Consider the following 22146-nt stretch of genomic DNA (forward strand, 5'->3'; position numbering starts at 1 on the left):
TCAGAAAGTAACTCATAAGGAGTACCTGATCTCAAACCGAGATTGCAAGGAGATAGACGCTAGCCAGAAAGAAGACAACAGTAGCAGCTTTTCATTCCTGGTTGACTCAGTCACAGTTCTGACTTCACTCATTGGCTAAAAACCTGAAGGGGTGAGACCTTGAGCAGGTGAGCTCATTTCACAGAAAGTGTGCATTGGGGTGGGGGCAGCTCACATTTTGATGTCTATGTTTTGTTCTAGACTACTTACAAACTTTCTTTTAATGGAAACTAAGAGTCTGGGTCCCCTCTGGCTCCAGCCCCACTGGACCTTTTTTACCTGTCTGTTGGCAATGCACAAAGTTATCCAGCAAATGGGGGGCAATGGTGTCTGCCTGGAGATTATTTCTGTATATAGGGAATGTATATAGAAGAGATTATCTCTGTGCTGAGAATCTTTTTTCTTTCAGAGGCTGCTGTCTTTCATGGTGTATTTCACCGAGAGGGAGTGAGAACCCCTGGATCCTGGCCAAAGAACTGTCTACAAAGAAGTCATGCAAGAGAATTATGAGAATGTGGCACCTCTGGGTAAGGACTTTTTTTTCTTGGTTAGTAGATGCTGAAGGGATGAATGCCTCTTCTTAGTAATTCTCACCATACTCTAGGGATGCCGCCTGGATATGGGTAGTTAGGCCAGGTGCTCTGGTCAGCTGTCATAATTCTTCTGTGCTCCAGTCTCAAAATCAGATAAAGTTGTAAATGTCAAAGACTTGGTGGAGACGCACATGATTTAATTTCCCTCTCTTCCCCCCCCCCGCATAATATTAGATTTCTATTTTTACTGTAAAGGGATCTAGCCTAGCTGTCTCCCTAACGTGGTGGATCTTCCTAACATGTGGAGGATTTTTATTTTTGGGTGATGCCAGCTGATGGGTTGGTGGGGTAAGTTTTGGTCCTGCTGGGTAGTGTTTCAGCAGTTGTGTTTCCTGGCAAGAAAGCAGGATTTATCCCTCCACTCCTCAGACCCTCAGACCCTGCAGGTCAACTCTGAAAGGCGGGCTGTACCTCCCACCTGTCAGTTACCTGATGTCATCATGAAGTCAAATGATGTGACAGGTAAGTGGTCCACCTAGTTCTCGAATTTTATTTATTTATTTATTTGATTTATATCCCGCCCTTCCTCCCAGCAGGAGCCCAGGGCAGCAAACAAAAGCACTAAAAACACTTTAAAACATAAAACAGACTTTAAATACATTAAAATAAAACAAAGACATCTTTAAAAAAAAAGGTTAAAAACATATTTTTTTAAAAAAAGGTTTAAAAACATATTAAAAAGCAATTTCAACACAGATGCAGACTGGGATAAGGTCACAACTTAAAAGGCTTGTTGAAAGAGGAAACTCTTCAATAGGCGCTGAAAAGATAACAGGCACCTGTCTAATATTTTTTAAAAATGTACTGCCTTCAAGTCGATTCTGACTTATGGCGACCCTATGAATAGGGTTTCCATGAGGCTGAGAGGCAGTGACTGGCCCAAGATCACCCAGTGAGCTTCATGGCTATGTGGGGATTTGAACCCTGGTCTCCCAGGTTGTAGTCCAACACCTTAACCACTACACCACACTGGCTCTCTGTCTAATATTTAAGAGGAGGGAATTCCACAGGGTAGGTGCCGCCACACAAATGTCTGTTTCCTATGTTGTGCGGAACGGACCTCCTGATAAGATGGTATCTGCAGGAGACCCTCACCTGCAGAGCGCAGTGATCATCTGGGTATATAAGGGATAAGATGGTCTTTCAGGTATCCTGGTCCCAAGCTATGGCTGAGGCTGATGGGAGTTGTGGTCCAACAACATCTGGAGGCACACCGGTTGGGAAAGGCTGCTGTATAGGGTTTTGTACACCAAGACTATTTATAATTTTATTTATTTATTTATTCAATGTGTATCCCGCCCTTCCTCCCAGCAGGAGCCCAGGGCGGCAAACAAAGCACTAAAACACTAAAACATCATAAAAACAGGTCTTAAAATACATTAAAACAAAACAGCATTAAAAACATTTTAAAAAAAACAACTTTAAAAAAGGGTTAAAAACATTATTAAAAAAACATATTAAACAATTCTGATACAGATGCAGACTGGGATAGGTCTCAACTTAAAAAGCTTGTTGGAAGAGGAAAGTCTTCAAAAGGCGCCAAAAAGATAGCAGAGATGGTGCCTGCCTAATATTCAAGGGGAGGGAGTTCCACAGGGTAGGTGCCGCCACACTAAAGGTCCGTTTCCTATATTGTGCAGAATGAACCTCCTGATAAGAAGGTATCTGCAGAAGGCCCTCACCTGCAGAGCGCAGTGATCGACTGGGCATATAAGGGGTAAGACGGTCTTTCAGGTATCCTGGTCCCGAGCTGTATAGGGCTTTGTAAGCCAAAACTAGAACCTTGAACTTGGCCCGGTAGCAAATGGGCAGTCAGTGCAATTCTTTTAGCAGGGGGGTGACATGTTGGCGATACCGTGGCCCAGTGAGCAGTCTTGCTGCATTTTGCACCAGCTGCAGCTTCCGGACCAACCTCAAGGGCAGGCCCACATAGAGCGCATTACAGTAATCGAGCCTAGAGGTTATCAGTGCATGCACAACAGTGGTCAGGCTATCCCGGTCCAGAAACAGACGCAGCTGTCTCACCAGCCAAAGCTGGTAAAAGGCACTCCTAGCCACTGAAGGCACCTGGGCCACTAATGACAGAGATGGATCCAGGAGCACCCCCAGACTAAGAATCTCTTTCTGAGGGAGTACGACCCCAGCAAAAGCAGGCAACTGACTAATTATCTGAACTCGGGAACCACCAGCCCACAGTGCTTCCATCTTGCTAGGATTCAGAGTCGATTTATTGGCCATCATCCAGCCCACTACCAAGTCCAGGCAGCGGTCCAGGGCTTGCACGGCCTCTCCTGATTCAGATGTTATAGAGAAATAGAGTTGGATATCATCAGTGTACTGCTGACACCTCACCCGAAATCTCCTGATAACCGTTCCCAAGGGCTTCATATAGGTGTTAAACAGCATGGGGGACAAGATGGTACCCTGTGGCACCCCACAGCACAACTGCCAGGGGGCCAAAAGATAATCATCCAATGCTATTCTCTGAAAACGACCTTGGAGATAGAATCAGAACCACTCTAAAACAGTGCCTCCAATACCCATCTCACCAAGTCAGCCCAGAAGGATACCATGGCCAATGGTATCAAAAAGCTGCTGAGAGATCGAAGAAGAGTAAGAGGGTCGCACTCCCCCTGTCCTTCTCCCGATAAAGGTCATTCATCAGGGCAACCAAGGCCAATTCAGTCCCATAACCAGGCCTGAACCCAGACTGGGATGGGTCAAGATAATCTGTTTCATGCAAGGGTACTTACAATTGCTGCACCACAACCCTCTCTATCACCTTCCCTAAGAAGGGGTATTTGCAACCGGTCGGTAATTGTCACATACCAATGGGTCCATGGCTGGCTTTTTCAGGAGTGGTTGAATAACCGCCTCTTTCAGGGTGGCTGGAACCACTCTTTCCCGCAATGATGTGTTGACCACACCTTGGATCCACTTGGTCAAACCCCCTTGGCAAGCTTTAATAAGACAAGAAGGGAAAGAGTCGAGAGGACACGTTGGTGGCTGCATCATCGCAAAGACCGTGTGTATGTCATCAGGCCGCATCAACTGAAACCGTTCCCAAGAAGTTGCAGCAGACGTTGCACTGGACATGGGGAATCACAGTAGATGTGGATGGGGCATCAAGACTGCTACGGTGAGCAACTTTACCGTCAAAGTGCCTAGCAAATCATTCACAGTGGGCCTTTGAGGGGTCTAAAACTCCCATTTCCTGGAGTTGAGGTCAACGGTAAAGCTCCACTGGACAGCTACTTGAGGATGCAATGGAGGCAGAGAAGTGGGCCTTCCTCGCTGCCCTCACCGCCACACAGTAGGCACGGTTATGATGTTTTACTCGTGCCCGATCAGCCTCAGTCTCTAACCACTTGTGCTCTAGCTGTTGTCCAGCCTGTTTCATTGCCCTTAACTCACTGGTGTACCAAGCTGCAAACTGGGCTCCATAATGCTGGAGAGGGCATTCAGGGGCAATCGTGTCAAGAGCCTGACGTGCCTTGCTGATCCACAGCATGACAAGGGCTTCAACAGAGTCACCTGCTCTATCTACTGGGAACTCCCCTAGGGTATTCAGGAATCCAGTGGATTCTATTAGTCTCTGGGAGTGGACCATCTTAATCTGTCTACCACCCCTGCAGGGAAGGATCAGAGCCGTAAATCTAAATTTCACCAGGAAGTGGTCTGACCATGACAATGGGGTGACATCCACCACCCCTATCTCCAGACCACCTCTCCTCCATCTGGAGCAAAAACCAAGTTGCGGGTGTGCCCTGCCCTATGTGTTGGGCTGGTGACAACTTGAGACAGGCCCATGGTCATCATGGAGGCCATGAAGTCCCAACCTGGAACGCTAGAGGCAGCCTCAGCGTGGACATTGAAATCACCCAGGACTGTTGTTCTGGGCTTCTCCAGTACCACAACCGAGATGGCCTCCATCAGCTTGGTCAGAGAAGCTGTCGGGCAGCAGGGTGGACAGTACACCAGCAGCAACCCTAGTTTACAGTCTCCTCGGCCCAACACCAGGTGCAGGCCCTCACAGCCAGCTCCAAGACAGAGTGGTTTCCTGGTGACAGAGATGAAAGTTGTTTAGACCACAGCAACTCCTCTCCCCCGTCCCTGCAGCCTGTGCTGGTGTTGCACCGAGTATCCAGGTGGGCAAAGCTGGGTCGGTCAACACCTTCCAGCTCATCCACCCAGGTCTTGGTAATGCACACCAAATCGGCACCTACAGCCACAATCAAATCATGGATGAGTGTGGTCTTACTATGTACTGATCTGGCATTAAACAACAACCCACACGGGCCAGTGGGCACAGCAGATGAGCAACGAGGAACCCATCCATGAGAGGAGTGGCAGCAAGGAACAAGGCGTAGATAGCCTTGCCCTCGTCTTTTATGGTAATTCACCACCTCCCTATGGCTATTCCTCCCTCTACCCGTGATCACCGAAATTGGGGTGGCATCACCCATATTCCTCCTTACTAAAACTCCTAAATACCTGATATGGGCCCAACAAGACCCCACCAACAATACCTACCTGAGCCAATTCTCTGCGAGAATTAGCAACAGTGAGACCCATTCAATATTTTCACACAGGGCAGATCTACTCCCCCTCTCAGATCACACCCAGGGAGGGCCCGCCTTCTGCCAGTGACAGACTCTCACTCTGAAGGCATCTGGCAGTTTTCTCTTATTTAGTTCACTGCACAGGCTCTCATCCTGCGCAGGAACTACACATGCACCACACTCCCTCCCCACTACCCATTCTCCTCCAGATTGATTAGAAAAACAAAAGAAATAGAAGAGGGTAGCGCCCTCGCCCTCCCAGGCTTTTATGCCTCCTGACCCAGCCAGGAGCTGATGCAGGAGGCTACGTGATTAACTGCAGCCTCTTTCTGGAGCCAGGGTCAGGCAGGGGGTCCCAATCCTTGCAGCACTTATTAGGGACTTCAGCTGCCTTGAGGGGCAGCAAGCACCCAGATGCTCAGATACTCATTCCCAGGGCAGGTCTTCTGTCCCCCTAGTGCTGCAGCTGTTCCCAAGAAACCACAGGGCAGCTGGGCTTTTATGCCTCCTGTCCCAGCCAGGAGCTGGTACAAGAGGCTGCACGATTAACTGCAGTTGGCCCACAAAAGAGTGGAGGAGAGTTAAAGACATGTTCCCCCACCCTGGCCTATGGGAAGTCTGCAAGCAGAACCTGAGCGCAGCAGTGCTCCCCCCCACTGTTTTCACTTTCTGACTAACCGCCTGCACATCCCTTTAAACATAAACCACTCAATAGACGAAGGCAAACTCAATTCTAATGTCTTGTTTCTCAGACCTACTTACAGTACTATAGCCGCTAAAGGATGTGACCTAAGGAGAGGGGGGTGTATCGTGGGACAAGCCCCAAAGGCCAGATAGAGAGGTTTGGAGGGCCGCATTCAGCCCTTGGGCAGGAAGCTCCTCACCTCTCCTATGGCAGAAGTTTTCCATTTCCTCCTCTGGTGCCAGCGAACTCTTCAACAGTGAGAAGGCTGATGATGGGCAGCGATAACTGCCTAAAGATGGACATGCACCCATCTTTAGGCAGTCGTCTTCTTAGCAAGGAGCCCAAAATCATGGTGTGTGTGAGGGGGGGTTAGCCCACTATACCAAAGTCCTTCTGAATCACCTATATCATGAGAGAAAAGCATCCTCGTGGTAAACCAGCCCATATTTGGGGTGAGATCAAATGCAACTTTGTTTCTTAGAAGGCCGGTATGGTGTGGCTTGTGCCCTCCAGATGTTACTAAACTCCAGCTCTCATCATGCCTGACCATTGGCCCTGCTGCCAGGAGGCTGATGGGAATTGGAGTCCAATAACATTTGGGGGGCCACAAGTTCTGCACCTCTATTATGATGGGTTGTGGCCAGAGCTTTGACAGTTCGTTTTAAAAAGAACCCCACAGGTAAATCAGGGACCACAGGCTAGTAGCAGTAGTAATAATTTATTTATTTATTTATTATTTCAATTTATATACCGCCCTTAGCAAAATAGCTCTCAGGGCGGTGAACAAACGAGATAAAATACAATATATCATAATAAAAATACAAAAACATATACGAACAAACAACAAGAAACGCAACAAAAACAAAATAAATACTACAAAAATTAGAAATACAGATTAAAAGATTAAAAAGTTAAAAAGATTAAAATGCCTGGGAGCATAAAAAGGTCTTTACCTGGCGCCGAAAAGATGGAAGTGTAGGCGCCAGGCGTACCTCTTCGGGGAGGCTGTTCCACAACTCAGGGCCACCACAGAAAAGGCCCTGGATCTCGTAACCACCCTCCGGGCTTCCCGATTTATTATTAATTCAGTTTGTATGCTGCTTTTCCACACAAAAGCGCCAAAGTGGCTCACAACTGAAAAAATATGTATTAATATAGCATTACAATGACAGTTGATGATGATGATGATAATGATAATAATAATAATAATTTATTATGGTCAAAGACCAGCATATAAATGCACAACATTAAAACAATAGGGTATAATTAAAATTCAAACATCCACAAAGTATACAGATTCTGATAAAAAGCCACAGTTAATGACCGTTCAAACACAATATAACAATCCAAATGAATAATTCATTTTGACAATATATACATAACATTTAAAATACATTATAAGCTATCAGAACATATGAACCAGAGTCAGGCAAAATAAGATGTTTGACAGAATGCCAACAGGGAAACCTTTCCTTGTAATTGTATCTCCATACTGAGGCTTGCCCTGTGTAATTTCTGCATGCCACACAGCTATAAAAGGCACAAAGCACCATTCCCTTTGTTCCTATACCTGCAAGCTGCACCTGTTGGAAGAGCGTGAATCTTTTCAGCAAGGACGTTACAGGAAATGCCTCACATTCCTTCCTTCTGGTTACTTATAAACAGTGGTTAAGCATCCTTGGCAAGAGCAGCACCTCTCTATCTGTCTGATGAGCCTTAGAACATTACCTCCACAGTTTGTTTTCTAATTTTCTTCATAGGTGTCTGATTGACTTTTTTTTTATTTTAAAGGAAAGGTAAGAGGCTGGGGCCCCTTCATTGGTGGTGATGGGGATGAGAGAGAATATGAACTAAAAAGATTTCAAACCTCTACCCCAAAATGAACTTAATTCACCTTTAGTTCACCCAGCACTTTTGAGAACTATTTTCAGGTCGTGTTCAGACATTTTTGAACTAGTTCAGTTAACGTTCACATGATCTAGTTAATTCCAAGCACAAATCAAAGCATGCCTTGATCACACAGGTTCAGTGTGATAATGATGTTTCTGTTACAGAATATATTTCTGACCTGTAATAGTTCCATAACTTCCCCCATTAATTATTTCATACATTTCTCACCTAATTTGCTAGTTATTCACTCAGGCATTTTCCCTGTGGGTCTTTCCACTCAAAGGCCTTTTGAGACCTATAAATTTGGGACTTTCCAGCTTGGTCCTTGAGCCCTCTTCTTTATGGTTCTTCACTAGTGTAAGCTACATTCAGAACAGTGAACAATTCCTACAGGAATCACAGGTCCAGGCATCAGCATAATGTTCAGCAGTAGAGGCTGCTCCCCTAGGCCTACTGGGGCACAGCCCTCCCAAAGAGAATGTCAGGCATTTTTTAAAAAATACCCCCTCCCAAAATCTCAAAGCCACATACATTTTCCTTTCCCACACACATTTTATACTTCTGTTGGAACTTAGAGAAGTGATGCAAGCATTTCTGTCAGTCTTTGTCCGCTGCACAGTGATGATTGATGGTGCAGTAAAACAATTAGCCAGCGGCTGGGCTGCCCTTGGTTCCTGCTAGGAGGAAGGGCGGGATATAAATGTAATAAATAAATAAATAAATAATAAAATACATCTGGTGAGGCTTGGAGATAATGAGGGAAAGGAAAGGAGGAGCTGTGGTCTTTTTCTGAGCAACAAATCCAGTTGGGGTTTAGCAAGCGAAGTCTAGCAAGGCAGTCCAGGGTCCAAAATACTTGACAGAGTCTGGGTCATGGTTAAAACTAGTGAAGGTCCAACACTGGTGTCCAACATTGCTTCCAGTGGAGGGTAAAAGGCCTCTTGTGGCCTTCTGAACTCCACTCTCTTGTGCAGCCAGCCCTCCGGCTCCAGGAACTTACAACCTTAAACAGTCAGAACACCTGTGTTGCTCTGCTACTTGCTGGCATCTTCACTCTGCAGGGGCCAGAGGGGCCTTCAGTTCATTCCCTGAGCCTGACTAAGGGACTCCAGCTGTGCGTGGAACTTTTTCCAGTGGCAGGGGCTTGGAGCAGCACTTTTGGTCTGCTTGTTCCCTCAGATGAGTCTGCTGTGGCACTCCACTCATCCTTTGCCGAGGACTCATCCAATGGAGGCATGACACTGTCAGTCTGTTTTTCTCTGGCCAATCGGGTCTCTGCAGCACTTGGCTAATCCTAATCCAAAAGTATAGCTATGGCAGAGAAGACTGACATTTGAACTATAAAAGGATTCACTGCTTTGCAACTTAGGCTGGGAAGGCTTCTACTCCCATCTATTGTTATGAGGGTTAACCAGGAGCCTCAGTATAAGCCGGGGGTTGCCATCCTTTTTGGATCAGAGGTGCATCGTGAATTTTTAGAGATTGCTGGGGTGCCAGTCACAAAATGGCTTCCATGGAGGGCATGGCAAAACACCAAATTAGACAATTGTTATGGTTAAGGTTTTCCCATCATAAAGGCTTGACCTGTTGAATTTCTGCTGACATACAGCTGTTAAAGGCAAAAAAAAAACGCTGTTCCCCCCAGTGCCAACCGTAAACCAAAGCCTAGACTGCCATCCTGTATCCACTTACCTGGACGTAAGCCCCATTAACGAAAAGGCACTCTCTTCTGAATAGACATATATACCATTGTACTGTGTTAACTCTACAGTGAATTCTTAATGAGTCCTTGGTCTTTAGCTCCTACAAAGGCATGCCTAAGACTCTTTGCAAAGTTTTCACATTTGCCTTTTGAGGGGAGGGAGATTCTTTAACATTCACCCACATTTATTATGTAGTAGTATTTGCAGAAAATAATTTCTAGGCACTATGTGATCTCAGGTAAATCCAGCACATCCTGGTGAAAAAGGGCAAACTATGGGGATTCCAAGGACTAAAGAGAGAGAGAGAGAGAGAGAGGGAAGCAGGAAAAGTGCACTAAAAGGAAAGAGCAAATAGCACCTCTTTAGGACCCCAGGAATTCCTATTGCCTAGTGTCCAAACAACTCACTTATCAATCACAGCTCTGACGTCACTTACTGGCTAATAACACAGGCAGGATAAGTTCTTAGTTACAAAAATATGAAATACAGAATAGAATAGAAAATAGTACCTCACCAGAGTAGTTGTTGGGGAACCATTGCCCCAGACTAGGAAACCTGGATTCTAGCCAAGTTTTCAAATGTGGTTATTGGTTATTTTTAGTGATCATTTTTGGTCCCTTTGGCATCAGTTGGTAACTTTCATGGGTGCATGAAGGGGTGCCTCCCTTAGATCATCTTCATGATCCCAGGAACAATCCCTGTCCTATTTCAAAGCACTCCTTTCATCCCATTTGGGTGAGAGTGCCTTGTTTTTCATGCTCTCTTTTGTTACACATTTTCAACTCAAATTCTAGCTATGCCACCTAATTCCCCTGTGTACCATTATGTGGCCCTAAAGTGGTTTGCCGCAGAAACATAACCCTGTATCTTTTTCATATTATTGCCCAAGGCCTAATGAACATAGTAACCTGGTTGTTTATTGGTCATCTGTTTTGTATTTTATAATTTTATGATGTTTAATGATTTCATTGTAGATCATGATTTTTTAATAAGTTGGTTGATAAATGGTCTAATGAAATAAATAAATAATTCTGCCTTTTCTTGCATTCCAGGATCCAAGTAGAGAGAGTTTTCCACCCTCCACAAAAAAACAGTTGGGCCTGCTTTGTGAATGAAGATATAAACACAGGATGAGACAGCTGTGGCCCTCCAGATGTTGCTCCCATCAACCCTGACAATTGGCTGTGCTGCCTACTACTGATGGGAGTTCAGAATCCAAGAACATCTGGAGAGCCATGGGTTTCCAGTCCTTGCAATAACCCATAGTCCTGTTGCAGAGTTTTCTTGACCAACTTTCTTCCCTTCTGTTGAAAATAGCACTTAGAAATATGAATTGCTTAATTTTTCATTTTTCTTCCCCAGCAGGTGATGAGAAGGATAATGAGAATTTTAGGGAGCCATCTGCGGAGTCATCACAAACAGTCAAACATGAAGTGGGAAAAGAGACATTTGGAAATCATAGGGAATCAGAAAGACAGAAGAGAAACCAGTCAAAGAACTGGAGGAAGAAATACTCTGCTTCTCTGTGTTCAGACCTCTGTGAACTTCCACAAGACCCCAAAAGAAAAAGAATGAAAGCGTGTCCAGTGTGTGGGAAAATATTCACAGACAAGTCAAAACTAAAGAATCATTGTAGAACCCACACAGGGGAGAAACCATATAGATGCATTGTGTGTGGAAAGTGCTTCAGCCAGAGTGCACACCTTACTTCACATCAAAGAATCCACACAGGGGAGAAACCATTTAAATGTATGGAATGTGGAAAGTGCTTTAGCCAGAGTGCACACCTTAGTAAACATGAAAGAACCCACACAGGGGAGAAACCATATAAATGCATGGAGTGTGGAAAGTGCTTCTGCCAAACTGCACACCTTACTTCACATCAAAGAACACACACAGGGGAAAAACCATATAGATGCATGGAATGTGGAAAGAGCTTCTGTGTGAGCAATAGCCTTATTGCACATCAAATAACCCATACAGAGGAGAAACCATATAAATGTATGGAGTGTGGAAAGTGCTTCAGCCAGTGTACAAATCTAAATGCACATCAAAGAACCCACAGAGAGAAAAATCCATATAAATGTATGGAGTGTGGAAAGTGCTTTAGTGATAGCGGAAGTCTGTCTTTACATGAAAGAATCCACACAGGGGAGAAACCATATAAATGCATGGAGTGTGGAAAGTGCTTCAGCCAGAGTTCAAACCTAAATACACATCAGAGAATCCACAGAGAGGAGAAACCCTATAAATGTAGGGAGTGTGGAAAGTGCTTTAGTGGTAGTGGAGGTCTGTCTTTACATGAAAGAATCCACACAGGGGAGAAACCATATAAATGCATGGAGTGTGGAAAATGCTTTATTGGTAGCAGAAGTCTGTCTTTACATGAAAGAATCCACACTGGGGAGAAACCATATAAATGCATGGAGTGTGGAAAGTGCTTTAACCAGAGTGCAAATCTTAGTACACATCAAAGGACCCACAGAGAAGAGAAACCATATAAATGCACGGAATGTGGAAAGTGCTTCAGCCAGAGTACCTACCTCAATATACATCAAAGAACTCATACAGAGGAGAAACCATATAATTGTCTAGTGTGTGGGAAGTGCTTCCATGATAGTGGAAGCCTTACTAAACATCAAAGAACCCACACAGGGGAGAAACCTTATAAATGCATGGAATGTGGAAAGTGCTTCAGCCAGAGTGCAAACCTTAGTACACATCAAAGAACCCACACAGGGGAGAAGCCTTATAAATGCATGGAGTGTGGAATGAGATTCATCAGTAGTCAAAAACTTACTTCACATCAAGGAACCCACACAGGGAAGAAACCATATAAATGTATGGAGTGTGGAAAGTGCTTCAGCTGGATTGCACACTTTAGCAGACATCAAAGGACTCACACAGGGGAGAAACCATATAAATGTATGGAGTGTGGAAAATGCTTCAGCCAGATTGCACACGTTACTAGACACCAAAGAACTCACATGGAGAAACCATAGAAATGTATGGAGTGTGGAAAGTGGTTCAGCCAGAGCACAAACCTTAATACACATCGCATGCACACGGGAGAAACCATAGAAATACATGAAATGTGGAAAGAGCTTCAGTAAAAGTGCACCTTGTATGCCACTCTGGGTTCCTTCTGGGAGGAAGAGTGGGATATAAATTTAATCAAATAAATAAATGTAGGAATCTTATTTCACATCAGAGAACCCACACAGGAAAAACTATGTAAGTGCATGGAATGTGGGCAGAGTTTCATGAGTAGTGAATCTTCCTACACATGAAAAACCCATACAGAGGAGAAACCATATAAACGCTTAGGTTATGGAAAGTGCTTCAATTGGAGTGGAACTGTTGCTGCTGATCAAATAATGCACATGAGGGGGCAACTGTATAAATGCATGGAATTTGGACTGAGCTTCAGGCGTGAGTGAAACTCTCTTGGTGTCAAAAAGTTCACACAGGTGAGCAAACAAGTGCCTAGAACAGCCTTCCTAAACCTGGTCTCTCCCCCCCCCCCGTTATAAAATTCCACTTCTAAAAAGGCCAGCAGTCAGAGATGATGACAGTTGCAGTGTTCAAAGAGCTTCATCGACAGTGGAAGTCTTGATATGGGTCACATATGGGGAGAAACAGTGTAAACCTATGGACTGTGGAAAGAACTTCAATCAGAGTACAACTGTTACTAAACATTAGAAAACGTCACACAGAGGAATGTGTTTAGTAAGCACTTTCCACACTCCATAAATTTTGAGAGATTCAGATGGAGTGATTTCTTGTTTTACACAAAAGAACTCACACAGGAGAGAAATTATTTTAATACATACACAGCTAGAAAAGAGTGCTACACAGGAAAGAACCCATACAGGGAAGAAACCAGATACGTGTATGGTATATGAAATGAGTCTCGATCATTGGGGGCATCAAAGAACCCACAAAAGAAAGAAACCTTTAAATGCATGTGGTGCAGAAAGGGCCTGAATTAACACAAATCTTACTGGACGTAAGCAGAGGAATCTAGGACTGGGCAAATGTGAGAAGGGACCATGATACTAATTGTATGTTACAATAATGGGCGATGGAATCAGTGTAACAAGTGTGTGTGTGCGCAAGAGGGAACCAAACTTACAACAGATCCAATTAAGTAAGATCTGTATTAGAAGTGGTAGAAGTATTCAACCTATATATGGCAGGTAGTTTCCCATCATTCCAGCTTTTCTTGTACTTGATTTCTGATTTATTTATGCCTTCCTATGCACACGTTTGGAATAAAACCCACTGCATGTTCCAACATTTTGCAAATAATATTTTTGTATACATTACCAGAGAGAGGAGAGCTTCCTATATATTTTGTTGGATCTATTTTCAACATAACTGTGAAGGCATAATAAAAGAACTGGGTTCAGTTGTAGCTGAAAATGTCAGTAACAGCATTCAGCCCCCTCATGTTCAGTATTAACACTTCAAATATACAAAGATTTCTGTGATGAATTATGAAAATTTGAAAGTCTGTATCAAATAGTATATTTGAGTTTTTAACCAGTGTGGTAATGAAGGGCCAGAATCTTCTGACACCTCAGAGAATAAGAAATTTATTACAGCATTGGCTTTTGAGGCCCAGAGATCCATACATCAGATGCACCAAGTGTGTACCTAAGTGGTCGGGGGACAAGTAAGCAGTGAGGTCCAATGGAAATGAAATGTAGAGAGTAGAGTCTGTGATGATGAAAGCTTAAATCCATGCAATTAAACAGTGGCCATCCACAACTGCAGGACTTGGTGATCTCAAACATCTTAGCATTGCTCAATTGATTGATAGCTGTAGTGAAATTCTAAAAAATAGCCATTATTGCAATTCATAAACACTTTTTCATTTTCTTAAAGAGCTGACCTTAGATACTTGTGTTATAAAAGAACTATTAGGGCAAAGTCTCGTAGGAGGCCCTCTTCAAACTGCAATGAAGTTGTTTCATCAAGCCCAGGGGTCTTAATTTCATTAAAGATGTTTTTATGTCTTATGGCTGTTTCTCGTTTATATGTTTCTCACTGAACCTTTAGCTTGCACAGAATTTTCATTATATAATAATAATCTTAAGTTTTTAATTTTTTATATGTGGTTCTGTATCTGGGTAGTAATTGTCATGTTATCTTTTTAGAAAAGCCCTTGATAGGCATTTTTGGCTGAAACGCATTAGGCATATTGTACAAATAAAGAAGCCATTCTTCTTTCTGGCATGTTTGAGACACATTATTACTAGCCAGACAAAAAAAACTGGGGCAGGAAGTGAAGAATTGCCAGTGTGAGGGACGAGGGTCCACAGGGAGAGGTGGCTTGAAAGAGATCAGAGGGTGAGATCAAGAGATCAGAAAGGGGCACATTTGGACCTCTGCCCAGGGGTTCCCCCCTCTTCTCTGTTGGGTGGGCTGTTGCAGCTGGTGAGTTGCTGTTTCAGAATAGGGGGCTCTCTGTAATCAAGGAAAGCCTTTCCACCCAAAGCCTGGAAGGGGCAAGTAGAACACTTAACATGACTGGGTTGTGTCCAATTAGATTTTACTCAGAGTAGACCTCTTGAAATTAATAGAAAGAAAACAACATTTGTTACAGAAGGGTGGAGTTTTATTTCCTACCCTAAGGAGGCAGATAGCAATATCAAAGCCCAAGGCTTTCTGCAATCTATGGATTTTGTAAAGGTGAAAGTACTGTATTCTTTTTCTTTGTATCAAGGTGCAGAAAAAAATATTTTTAGATACACTTTTGTTGATTCTCAATACGCAGTCAGGATATTCCTAATTTCCTGTTTTTTCATCCCCTGCTGTTTTGGGTTTTTTGTTATATCTTAGAATTTTTTAAAAAAACAAAAATAGAAATGAATAAACCTGTGTTAGTAATTGCATTAATTTCAGTGGGTCTTCTCTGAGTAGGAGTAACATACAACCCACAGTCGCAAGACAGGTAGTACTGACAGTACATTTATAACAAGATCTGATTAAGACATTTAGTTGAAACAGACTTGTATCTGTGTGCTGTTATTCATGATTACTTCACAGACTTCATTTCATTTTGTGTCTTTATATTATTATTACTGAGTTCAATACAGAACCTTTTGTACATTGTGGGTCTTTATTAATTCTCATTGTATTTCTGCTTAGACCTTCATACATTGTAGATTTATTCTTAGTACTGAGATCTGGACAATTGCTTGATGCATGCTTCAATGGTCACACTCTCACCGTGGCTGCCGTCCTTCAGGATGGGGGTTCAGACTTTTAAAAATGTGATTCCCATGAGATACAGATGAGTTAACAATCTGGCAGATTTTATTCATACACCAAAGGGAAGCCCCCCACCACCACACGAAGACACTACACTTGACATTTATTAAGGACTTCCGAGTAGATATAGTTGGGATTGTGCTGTTGCCTTATTGTCCTTTTAGAGCTTGAGTTCTGTGAACTTTCAGTAAAAGTGAACTTGCTTTCATCAAGGGCCTCTGATGATTGATAAGACTATTAAATCCTTATTAAACAGATTTAAGCCTTTTAGTTTTGGAACAAGGAACATGTGCAGGAACTGAGGGAACCAGATAGGGGTTAAAATGGAGGATGGAATATAAGACTAGAAATGGGTACATTTGCTATGTTCTACTGTACATCCACTGTTGGAGGTAGTATGCCTCTGGTAGTTGCTAGGAATTACAAGCAGACAGAGTAGTGATGAGCCTTTAACCATGTGTGCAATACCCAAGTTTTTATGATGTCTACTTAGAAGTAGGTCCCATTGAGATCATTGGGCTTACTTCCAGGTAAACTGGCATAGGATTGCAGCAGTATAGCAGAAGCCTGTCTACATAGAAGTGCCTTGTACCAGCTACACCTAGTATGACAGCGATGGCCATTCCTGGATGGGGTGACGAGAGTGCTCTTCGCACGCAGGTCCTGCTTGCAGGCTTTCCATGGGCATCTGGTTGGCCATGGTGAGATCAGGATGCTGCACTAGATGGGCCACTGGCCTGATCCAGCAGGTTTTTCTTATGTTATGTTGGCTGAGCTTGACCAGAGTAGTTTAGGCATTGGTGACTTCAAGATTGGAGTACTGTAATGCACTCTATGTGGGGGCTCCTTTGCACTTGACCCAGAAATTGCAGTTAGTGCAGAATGCTGCAGCATGATTGCTGCCAGGCGTGCGACCCTTTCAATATATAACACCTCTGCTCAGAGATCTGCCCTTGTTGCCAATTTGTTACCGGGCCAAGTTCAAGGTGTAACTACTGGTATATAAACCCATACGACCTGGGAGACCAGGGTTCAAATCCCCACACGGCCATGAAGCTCACTGGGTGACCTTGGGCCAGTCACTGCCTCTTAGCCTCAGAGGAAGGCAATGATAAACCCCCTCTGAATACCGCTTACCATGAAAATCCTATTCATAGGGTCGCCCATAAGTTGGAATCGACTTGAAGGCTGTCCCTTTCATTTTTTTTTCAACAGCTCAGGACCAGTTTACTTATGGGATCACGTTCTCCCTATGTGCCCACTCAACTGCTTTGATCTGCAGAACTGGCATTGTTACAGGTGCCACATAATACTCATTCCGCACTTGTAAGAAATTGTTTTTGTTAGTGTGGCTGCACCTACACTCTGGAACTCCCTGCCCATTGACATCAGGCAGGCACTTTTGCTATATTCTTTTCTGTGCCTGCTTAAAACATTTCTGCTTAGGCAAGGCTATCCAGACACACAGATGTTGAAGTGTTTCAGTCTCTTTTTAGTTTACTGCTGTTTTACTTATTTTTAAAAAGATTTTAATTGTTTTTTTAAAGATAATTTTAATATTTCTTGCAAACTGCTCAGAAGCTGTTAATTAAAAAAATAATCAAGGGGGTATATAAATTTTGTTAAATATATTAAATAGCCACTGTAAAATCATATCAAAAAATATATCTGCAGGAATGTTTTAAGTCAGCACATCTTTCTGTAGGGGAGGAAGCAGTAAGGACCCAGACTATGTTGTTAACACTACTGGCTGAGCATCCTTTTTGCTAGGCAGATGCAGTTTAGTGATCCAAAATGTTTGGTTGGGGCCTTTCTTGGTGGTGGTTCATGGGTAGGAAATAATGGGGGATCTGAGATGAGGATGCTAGCATCCTGCACGTCTAAAGGAGTGTGTGTGTGTTGCACAACCTGAAATAAGCCAGGGCTGCTGAATGTTTTTCAGGCCAAGGACTGCATTCCCTTCTGGGCAACCAAAAGTGGGCATAGCAACAAATGCCCCAGTTCCTGAGAGAACCTGCAAAGCTGTTTGCTGGCTCTGGGCAGTCTTCAATCTTATGACCTGGGTTCAAGCCCTGACTGGCACAAGCTTTCATCTGCCTTTTACCTCCTAAGGGGCAAAGTCAGTGCAGCAAATCCAAACTTCATCTGATGAGGCTGGGATTTGAACCCACATTTCACAAGGTTGGATTATCCAGTTGTTTTGTTTTTGTGCCTAGTAATTACCACCAAAACTGGGACAGGATATGAGGAATTTTTAAAAAACCCTTTCATTTTCCACCTTAAATGCCTAGATTCTACTTTGCAACACTATGGAATATTTATTTATTAAGATGATTTATACCCTGCCCTTCCACTGTTAAAAACAGAGTTCAGGACAGCTTACAAACATAATAAAAACAATAAAAATACACAATCAATGTAAAGACATAATAAAAACACAAAATAGAAACAAACATAAAACAGGTCAATGCAGCAGTATAAAAATCCAGCATAAAACAAAAAGCCAGCAAAGCATCAATTAAAAGCAATATTGTGACTGAGAGGCTGCCTCTACCAACAATTAGGAAATGTGAAATGAACACACCACTACAAATTGTGATGCAGATAGAAATCAAGATTTCAATATTATCAGTTCAGTCAATCATCTTATCTAACGAGGGTAGTGTCTGAGCATGTGAGATGTGTCTTTAGTATACTGATTCTCAAATACCAGATCAGAGATAGGAGAAACGGAGCCCTCTAAGGCTGGAACTTGATGGAGACTTGAATCATGGCACCTCTTTTTTTAAAAAAAATCAGTGAATTCTAGAGACCTGGCAGGACCTATTGGTCTTAAGGGAGAAAAAACCATTCCTATTGGTCTTAAGGGGAGGAAAAGGTTACACCCTCACTGCATTGAATATATATTCAGTAATAGGCAAAAAACCTTGCAGTTTAAGAACGTACCTATAGCCACAGATATTTCTATCAAACTTCAAAAAGCAGGGAAATTGGGCAGCTATAATGAATGCACCAGGGGAGCAGGAGACCTGACCTCATCTCTGAGATATTGTATTGCCCTACAAATGTGTAAAAATGCAAACACAATTTGGGTTGGTCTTTCACAGTCCAGAGCAGCCTTTCCCAACCGGTGTGCCGCCAGATGTTGTTAGACCACAACTCCCATCAGCCTCAGGCTGAGGCTGATGGGAGTTGTGGTCCAACAACATCTGGAGGCACACTGGTTGGGAAAGGCTGGTCCAGAGAGACAGTGTGGTGTAGTGGTTAAGATGTTGGACTACAGCCTGGGAGACCAGGGTTCGAATCTCCACATAGCCATGAAGCTCACTGGGTGACCTTGGGCCAGTCACTGCCTCTCAGCCTCATGAAAACCCTATTCATAGGGTTGCCATAAGTCGCAATCGCCTTGAAGGCAATACCTTTACCTTTACTTCACAGTCCAATCTGCTTCCTGTGTAGCTTAGAATATAAGGAAGGCTGCTGGACGCTGACAGAGGTGGGCAGAAATGGACAAGGAGAAATAAACAGAGGACTGTAGTAGCCAAACATTTCATCCAGGTATTTGCTGAAATTAAGAAGGTCTGGATAAGAGACCAGCTTTGAACCTTCAAAGGAGATGGACAGGGGAGTTGTCTGCAGTCCTCCACATATTGCTGAACTACAACTCCCATCATCCCTGACTGTTGGCTGTGCTGGTAGGGGCTGATGGGAGCTGGAGTCCAGGATCCTCTCCCCATCCTTGACTGTTACAGTGTTTCTGGCGAACTTTAAGAACATAAGAAGAGCCTGCTGGATCAGGCCAGTGGCCCATCTAGTCCAGCATCCTGTTCTCACAGTGGCCAACCAGGTGCCTGGGGGAAGCCTGCAAGCAGGACCCGAGTGCAAGAACACTCTCCCCTCCTGAAGCTTCTGGCAACTGGTTTTCAGAAGCATGCTGCCTCTGACTAGGGTGGCACAGCACAGCCATCACGGCTAGTAGCCATTGATAGCCCTGTCGTCCATGAATTTGTCTAATCTTCTTTTAAAGCTGTCCAAGCTGGTGGCCATTACTGCATCTTGTGGGAGCAAATTCCATAGTTTAACTATGCACTGAGTAAAGAAGTACTTCCTTTTGTCTGTCCTGAATCTTCCAACATTCAGCTTCTTTGAATGTCCACGAGTTCTAGTATTATGAGAGAGGGAGAAGAACTTTTCTCTATCCACTTTCTCAATGCCATGCATAATTTTATACACTTCTATCATGTCTCCTCTGACCCGCCTTTTCTCTAAACTAAAAAGCCCCAAATGCTGCAACCTTTCCTCGTAAGGGAGTCGCTCCATCCCCTTGATCATTCTGGTTGCCCTCTTCTGAACCTTTTCCAACTCTATAATATCCTTTTTGAGATGAGGCGACCAGAACTGTACACAGTATTCCAAATGCGGCCGCACCATAGATTTATACAACGGCATTATGATATTGGCTGTTTTATTTTCAATACCTTTCCTAATTATCGCTAGCATGGAATTTGCCTTTTTCACAGCTGCCGCACACTGGGTCGACATTTTCATCGTGCTGTCCACTACAACCCCGAGGTCTCTCTCCTGGTCGGTCACCGCCAGTTCAGACCCCATGAGCGTATATGTGAAATGAAGATTTTTTGCTCCAATATGCATAATTTTACACTTGTTTATATTGAATTGCATTTGCCATTTTTCTGCCCATTCACTCACTTTGGAGAGGTCTTTTTGGAGCTCTTCGCAATCCCTTTTTGTTTTAACAACCCTGAACAATTTAGTGTCGTCAGCAAACTTGGCCACCTCACTGCTCACTCCTAATTCTAGGTCATTAATGAACAAGTTGAAAAGTACAGGTCCCAATACCGATCCTTGAGGGACTCCACTTTCTACAGCCCTCCATTGGGAGAACTGTCCATTGATTCCTACTCTCTGCTTTCTGCTTCTTAACCAATTCCTTATCCACAAGAGGACCTCTCTTCTTATTCCATGACTGCTAAGCTTCCTCAGAAGTCTTTGGTGAGGTACCTTGTCAAACGCTTTTTGAAAGTCTAAGTACACTATGTCCACTGGATCACCTCTATCTATATGCTTGTTGACACTCTCAAAGAATTCTAATAGGTTACTGAGACAGGACTTTCCCTTGCAGAAGCCATGCTGGCTCTGCTTCAGCAAGGCTTGTTCTTCTATGTGCTTAGTTAATCTAGCTTTAATAATACTTTCTACCAGTTTTCCAGGGACAGAAGTTAAGCTAACTGGCCTGTAATTTCCGGGATCCCCTCTGGATCCCTTTTTGAAGATTGGCGTTACATTTGCCACTTTCCAGTCCTCAGGCACGGAGCAGGACCCGAGGGACAAGTTACATATTTTAGTTAGCAGATCAGCAATTTCACATTTGAGTTCTTTGAGAACTCTCGGGTGGATGCCATCCAGGCCCGGTGATTTGTCAGTTTTTATATTGTCCATTAAGCCTAGAACTTCCTCTCTCGTTACCACTATTTGTCTCAGTTCCTCAGAATCCCTTCCTGCAAATGTTAGTTCAGGTTCAGGGATCTGCCCTATATCTTCCACTGTGAAGACAGATGCAAATAATTCATTTAGCTTCTCTGCAATCTCCTTATCGTTCTTTAGTACACCTTTGACTCCCTTATCATCCAAGGGTCCAATCGCCTCCCTAGATGGTCTCCTGCTTTGAATGTATTTATAGAATTTTTTGTTGTTGGTTTTTATGTTCTTAGCAATGTGCTCCTCAAATTCTTTTTTAGCATCCCTTATTGTCTTCTTGCATTTCTTTTGCCAGAGTTTGTGTTCTTTTTTATTTTCTTCATTCGGACAAGACTTCCATTTTCTGAAGGAAGACTTTTTGCCTCTAAGAGCTTCCTTGACTTTGCTCGTTAACCATGCTGGCATCTTCTTGGCCCTGGCGGTACCTTTTCTGATCTGTGGTATGCACTCCAGTTGAGCTTCTAATATAGTGTTTTTAAACAACTTCCAAGCATTTTCGAGTGATGTGACCCTCTGGACTTTGTTTTTCAGCTTTCTTTTTACCAATCCCCTCATTTTTGTGAAGTTTCCTCTTTTGAAGTCAAATGTGACCGTGTTGGATTTTCTTGGCAATTGGCCAGTTACATGTATGTTTAATTTAATAGCACTGTGGTCACTGCTCCCAATCGGTTCAACAACACTTACATCTTGCACCAGGTCCCGGTCCCCACTGAGGATTAAGTCCAGGGTTGCCGTCCCTCTGGTCGGTTCCATGACTAACTGGTCTAGGGAATAGTCATTTAGAATATCTAGAAACTTTGCTTCTTTGTCATGACTGGAACACATATGCGGCCAGTCTATGTCCGGGTAGTTGAAGTCACCCATTACTACCACATTTCCTAGTTTGGATGCTTCCT

The 22146-nt window shown here is 43.5% G+C and overlaps 1 protein-coding gene across 1 annotated transcript in view; it reads left to right on the forward strand.

Annotated features, from left to right (window-relative positions):
• Positions 1-22146, forward strand: part of LOC133381162 (zinc finger protein 91-like) — a 141888-nt gene that overhangs the window by 103091 nt on the left and 16651 nt on the right. Inside the window, exons 7-9 of the mRNA XM_061619808.1 lie at positions 11086-11521; positions 11606-12187; positions 13191-13194. Of these exons, the coding sequence (XP_061475792.1) occupies positions 11086-11521; positions 11606-12187; positions 13191-13194 (1022 nt within the window). The remainder of the gene's footprint in view (positions 1-11085; positions 11522-11605; positions 12188-13190; positions 13195-22146) is intronic.

This window comes from Rhineura floridana, chromosome 3 (assembly GCF_030035675.1).
Source record: "Rhineura floridana isolate rRhiFlo1 chromosome 3, rRhiFlo1.hap2, whole genome shotgun sequence".
Lineage (NCBI taxonomy): Eukaryota > Metazoa > Chordata > Lepidosauria > Squamata > Rhineuridae > Rhineura > Rhineura floridana.